The following is a 5,842-nucleotide window of genomic DNA, read 5'->3' on the forward strand; positions in this document are numbered from 1 at the left end:
AATCTCGGTGGTGGTCATATCCTGCAAAGAAATTGAAATAGTTAAGAAAAAGATAAATATAAATAAAAGAAGATATGAAAGAATACGTAAGTTGTTGTTACCTCCATATGAAACACAATTATGTACGAGGTAAGTAGAAGGTGACAGTATGTCTAAATAAGTGAAGGTTAAAGAATGGATTGTACGCTAATGATTTGATGTAGTAGGGGATGAGTAATTTATTAGTTAAAATAGCTACTTATCTGCGTGGAGTGCGGGATTTTTTCCAGTAGTTGTTTGAAAATGTTTGGAAAGTATAGTACATCAGCAGTAGGGGAAGTAGGTGACAGCTTTGAGCAGTAGGGGAAGGTTTCATCTGTAGGGGAAGGTTACATCTGTTTTGTCCGTTATTGTGGACTTATTTTTGAAAAAACGTGTAGGAAATGTTGGAGTGGCGGCGGCTTTGACGCTATTGTAGAGATGATAACCCTAATGGTTATTGCAAGGGTTCACATATATAGACAATAACATGGACAGGAGGAAATTCTGTCCAAGTATACTTCCTTGTCCATCCTGTCCCGTTTTTTTTATGTGTGGACAGGGGATATTTATTGTTGTCCATGGGGAGTCTTTTTTTGTATATAACGTAAATAAAAGTCAAACGCTAAACTGCTTAAACCCTAAACCCTAAAACCTAGACACTAAACCCTAAACCCTAAACCCTAAACCCTAAACCGTAGCAATGGACAATAAACCCCACCAATAATAAACCCTAAACTGCATTGACCATTAACACAGAACTGCATTAACTGTAAACACTAAACCCTTAAGCCTAAACCCTATGCCATAAACCCTAAACACTAAGCCCTAAACCGTAATGCCTAAACCCTAAACTATTAACGATTAACACATAACTGCATTAACTCTGAACCCTAAACCCTAAACCCTAAAAACTAAACGGTAAACCCTAAACCCTAAAAACTAAACGGTAAACCCTAAACCCTAAACTGTAAACCTTAAACCCTAAACCCCTCTCAGTAACAATTAGTAGCATTTTCATCTAGATAAACTTCTAGGATTGAGGTTGTTGTATAGTATGTTTAGTGTATTTTTTGAATTGATTGTAAATGTTTAGTGTGCAGGTAATTGGTTGTGTATTCTACAATCTAATAAGAGAATCCTTTATTAGATGATTAGTTGTTCATTATCTGGTATCCACATGGATGCGTACGATTTATGTTCGTATGGATATGTCCGCGTGGAGAATGTATTCATGAATGCCTTTAATGTTAAAGTAAGGGGGTATTTTTGGAGTTATCTTTTGTAGACTCATTCTATATAGTCCATTCTATATAAACCTAGGTTGTATCTGTTAGAAAATAGTAGAGAATGGTTCCGACATACAAAATCATTTGTGAGAACTGCTCTCATGGTAAATGCGGTCATGGTCGAATACTACCACGAAGACATTTCCCTCGTCCTCATAGTGCTCGGACACGTATCAGTGACCGCGAACCAGTTGAGGAACCTATCACCGAACCTCTTGTTCGACTGAATCCTGAGGTTTGTTGTTTTTGTTTTTAGACTTTGTTTTGTGTAGTTTTTATTTAATAGATCTGGTAGATATGCTGAATCTACTTATTGTCTGGTTTGTATCAGTTTCCTACCCGTAAAGATCTTTACATCCCAGCACCAACTCTGGCGAAAATTGTGAGTTTGGTAGCTCAGGATGGCATCAGACCTTTAGGGAACTGGCTTGTCACAGGTCGTGCAGGTAGAGTAGCAGTTCACTCGTTGGAAACACTTTCGTCGGTTAGGCTGGATCGCCATTACGATTTGTTACTTGGTCAAGACCCGATTCTTTGTACTCTGACTTTTTTGGGATGTGTTTATACGCAAAGAATCCTTATGCTTTGTATGTGAAAAGTTTATTCTTAGCTTTTCAATGTTGTGATTTGAAAGAGGCAATTGCAGTGGTGAGTACCATTAAACATGTCTACCCAGTTGCTGAGTTGTAGTGGATAATGTTGAAGATCTGCGAAGGAACGTTGGATATGGATTTTTACTGGAACTACAAGAAGAAGTCTCGATTTGGTGATGTTGATAGGCTGGCTGACTCTCTAATGTACCACATCCACAAAATCCGGCCAAAGCGATGGGGGAATTATTCAATGAGTTGGCACTTTGAAGATGTGCCAATGTGTTGTTTTGAACACGAGGCGCTGCAGGAATTCAATGGGGAGAGGTGTATTGAGTGTATCTTCTTCTTCCTATCTAGAGATATAATGCTTTTGTCTTAGGATTGTAAGCAATATTGCTTAGTAAGTTTCAATTATGGGTGTCTTAGGATTTTAAGCAATATTGTTTAGTACTTCAATTTTTTGGGTGTTAATGTCTAAAACATCCATAAAAGTTTGTGGCCTGGACTGTAAGCAATATTGCTTTTAGTACTCTTTTCTATTTTGCATTCTAATTCTCTGAAACTACTGAAATGTAAGATTTTTTTAAGATGTGGTAAGATCTTGATTTCTGTCGTGGCCAATATGATAATCTAGTATGAAATTGCTGTGTCTGGATACTTGTCTATCTAATAGTGGGTAGAACCCTAATTTGAGGATTGTAAACTTGTAAAATTAGAAGACCAGGTAATGGTATCTATTATTAAACGAGAAAAAGATTCCTTAAAGCGTTAAATCTTGCAGTCGTTAAATATGTATGTCCATGTGGATAGATATTTTGTTATTTTGTTTATGACGGTGTTGAAGATTGTATTTTTTTGGGTTATTATTTTGGGATATCTTCATGGATGGACTATAGTAGAAACCTAGTCCGTCTATAGATGGTGATTTGAGTTGTGTAACTTCTAACGTTTGATGATAGTTATTTATATCTGTAAAAGTAATCCTTGTTTTGATGGTTAACGTGTAGAGCATATCCACGTGGATACACGTTAACAATTTGTCTCATGGTTATGAGAATGTGTGAATAAGTGGACGGGTGTCAATGTTGATCGAAGTGATTGGTATCCACATGGATAGGTTATCAACACTATTCAGCAACCGCCATCCACATGAATGCTTTGTAGGATCCACATGAATGGTAAGTTTTAATCGATGTAATAGATATCCATTAGACATAATGACATATAAATTATAATTAGAAATAGAAATCCATTAGGCATAGTTAAATCAAAATAGTAAAAGGAGTTTGTAATGTGGATATTAGATTAGGTAAAAATAGAAATTGAAATATGAGTTTCGGTGGTTTTACTATGCGTTGAAACGAACTTGAAGTTTAGACCGGAAGAACCACATTCATCTGCTAATTCCTTCGCAATTTAAGAGTGGGTAGAACACTAATTTGAGGATTTTAATTTTGTAAAATTAGAAGACCAGGTAATAATATCGATTATTATTAAATTAGAACACTAAGTCGGTAAATATCTTAAAGTCGTTAAATATTGTTGTCCATGTGGATAGTTGTTTTGTTATAATATTTATGACGTGTCCACGATAATATTCTTTTGGGTTCTTAGCCTGGGGTTTCCTCACGGATGGACTATGGTAGAAACGTATACCGTATATAGATGGTAATTCGAAGTTTACTAACAGCTATTGATGTCGTGATGTTGTGATAATCTAATACTGTCCACAATTAGGTATCTATATGGATGGTACTATGCGAGACAAGTAATAATATAAAGAAGGCAAAAGAGATATATAGTGGAACGTTTCATAACTCATAACGTTTACAATAACCGCAGGAACAAAGCCATATGTATATGACAAAAAAATTGCAAGAGTGATCCTGATATTACTGACGTCACTTATCCAGCACTTATCTGGAAGGAACCAAAAAATTGCTACTCAGCAAATACCTAACTCATAGCGTTTACCGCAGCCTTAAAGGCAAAAGAGATGTCAATTAAAAGTGAGCAAAAGTAAGAGACCGGTTAAGAAGGCAAAAAAAATTACTCGTTGCCCTCAAAACCTAACTTTCTTCACAAAAAGACGCAACACCATCAAATAGGATTGGTACACGTAGAAATGTTGTGTCCTATCTGCTTGCATCTTGAACACCTATTAACTCTGACAATGCCAGTTGAAGGTTTCTGAAAAAAATAAGACTACAAATTAATACATGGTCACTCGCATGAGAAACAGTTGAATAAATAGCTGAAGCTTAGCCCATTCTTACCGGATATTCACCAACAGATGGAATTCTAGTCTTGATTGGCCTACCAGATGGCCGACGGGACTTTGGTGGGATTATGTCCCTCTTAACAACTTCATCGGCCATGCCAAGATCATTGGAATGAACTTCAGGGTTGATTACTCCTGCGTAAGTAGCTGCCCATGTAGAAGTCTTATAGTACTCGTCTACTAGTGTTGTTGGTGGAATACCTTGGTAGTTGGCAGCCAACATTGCGTATCCACAAGGGATCTTTACTCGATCGTATTGTATGCAAGTGCATTTTTTCAAATCCAGAAGGACATGGTGCTTCCCGTTGAACACCCCCACAATTTCATAACTCCAACTTGAAATAGTTGCAACCTTGCTACCGCTAGTCATTTGTTTATCGACCTCCGGAGTTACCAACCGTTGTGTCTGGCAGACTTTTTCCTCCTTGCACTGAACCAGCGTGATAACATAGCCCTAATTCAGCTATGTTACTAGTCATCAGATTGTAACGGTCTCCCTGAAAATATGTGCGTGACCAATGAGCAGCGCCGATTTTGTCAAGCCATTTAGCACATTCGATGTTTTTTCCTCTAATTTGTCCATACATCGTCCGGAAAGAGCCAACTGTGAAGGCATATGCAGCATTAGTGACCAGTTTGGCAAGACCTTTGTTGTGAAATTTGGCATTGACATTCCTCGCCAAGTGGACAATACAAGCGACATGATGAGAAAGGGGGAAAACCCTCTTTTTAGCAACGTAAATGGACTGACATCTGTCAGAAATGATGGTGAGGGTGTTGCTGTCTGCGATGATCCGTTCTAGCTTTTCAAAGAACCAAGTCCACGAATCATCATTCTCGCTATCTACAACAGCAAACGCTAGAGGGAACACTTGAAAGTTACCATCTTGGCCACTTGCTGTCAACAACACTCCTTTGTACTTACCAGTTAGATGCGTCCTGTCCACAACAAGAACACGTCTCAGCTTACTAAAGCCTTGTATTGATGCACCAAACGCCAAAAACGTGTACAAGAACCTTTCAGTACCATCTTCATCGATTTCTGTTTTGATATCTGTTACAGTACGGAGATTTGCGACCTTCAAAAGATGCAAATATTCAGCCAGTTGATCATACGAATCTTCATCAGAGCCAAACAAATCGTCTGTAGCTTTTTCCCTAGCCCTACGACACTTACAGTATGATGCTGACACATTTAGGTCCTCAAGGACCAATTGCTGCAGGTCTATTGGTACTGGGGATTTAGATGGATCGCTAAATTGTGCTTTGAAGACAGCAGAAATAACTCGAGAAGTCGCCTTCTTCATGTAATTGCACCTTGTTTCAACTGGGCATGTGTGTTCCAAACATGCTTTATGTATCTCATAGTATCCATTGCTCAGTTCTTTAGCCATAATCCTCCAGTCGCATTTCACATAAGAACACTTAAGAACAAAGTAGTCTCGCTTCGTCCGGGTTTGTTTAAAATGGAACTGATTCTTAATTGCATATATGGCTAAACCTATCTGGCAATCTTCTTTGTTGGCAAATTTTTTGCCCTGGTAGATGTCTTTATCATCGTCATCAATGTAAAGATCAGGAATCTCATCCCTCTCATATTCTATGTCATCAAACAGAGGAGGAATATCAAACTCCTCATCATCAACATCATCTAACCTCCT

The 5,842-nt window shown here is 37.9% G+C and overlaps 1 protein-coding gene across 1 annotated transcript; it reads right to left on the reverse strand.

The window, feature by feature from the left end:
• On the reverse strand, positions 4,001–4,551 carry LOC104784019. The gene is made up of 2 exons (XM_010509101.1): positions 4,177–4,551; positions 4,001–4,090 (listed from the first exon to the last, which is right to left on the reverse strand). Exons 1-2 carry the CDS (start codon positions 4,549–4,551, stop codon positions 4,001–4,003), a joined length of 465 nt encoding a protein of 154 aa, XP_010507403.1.

This window comes from Camelina sativa, chromosome 4 (genome assembly GCF_000633955.1).
Source record: "Camelina sativa cultivar DH55 chromosome 4, Cs, whole genome shotgun sequence".
Taxonomy (NCBI): domain Eukaryota; kingdom Viridiplantae; phylum Streptophyta; class Magnoliopsida; order Brassicales; family Brassicaceae; genus Camelina; species Camelina sativa.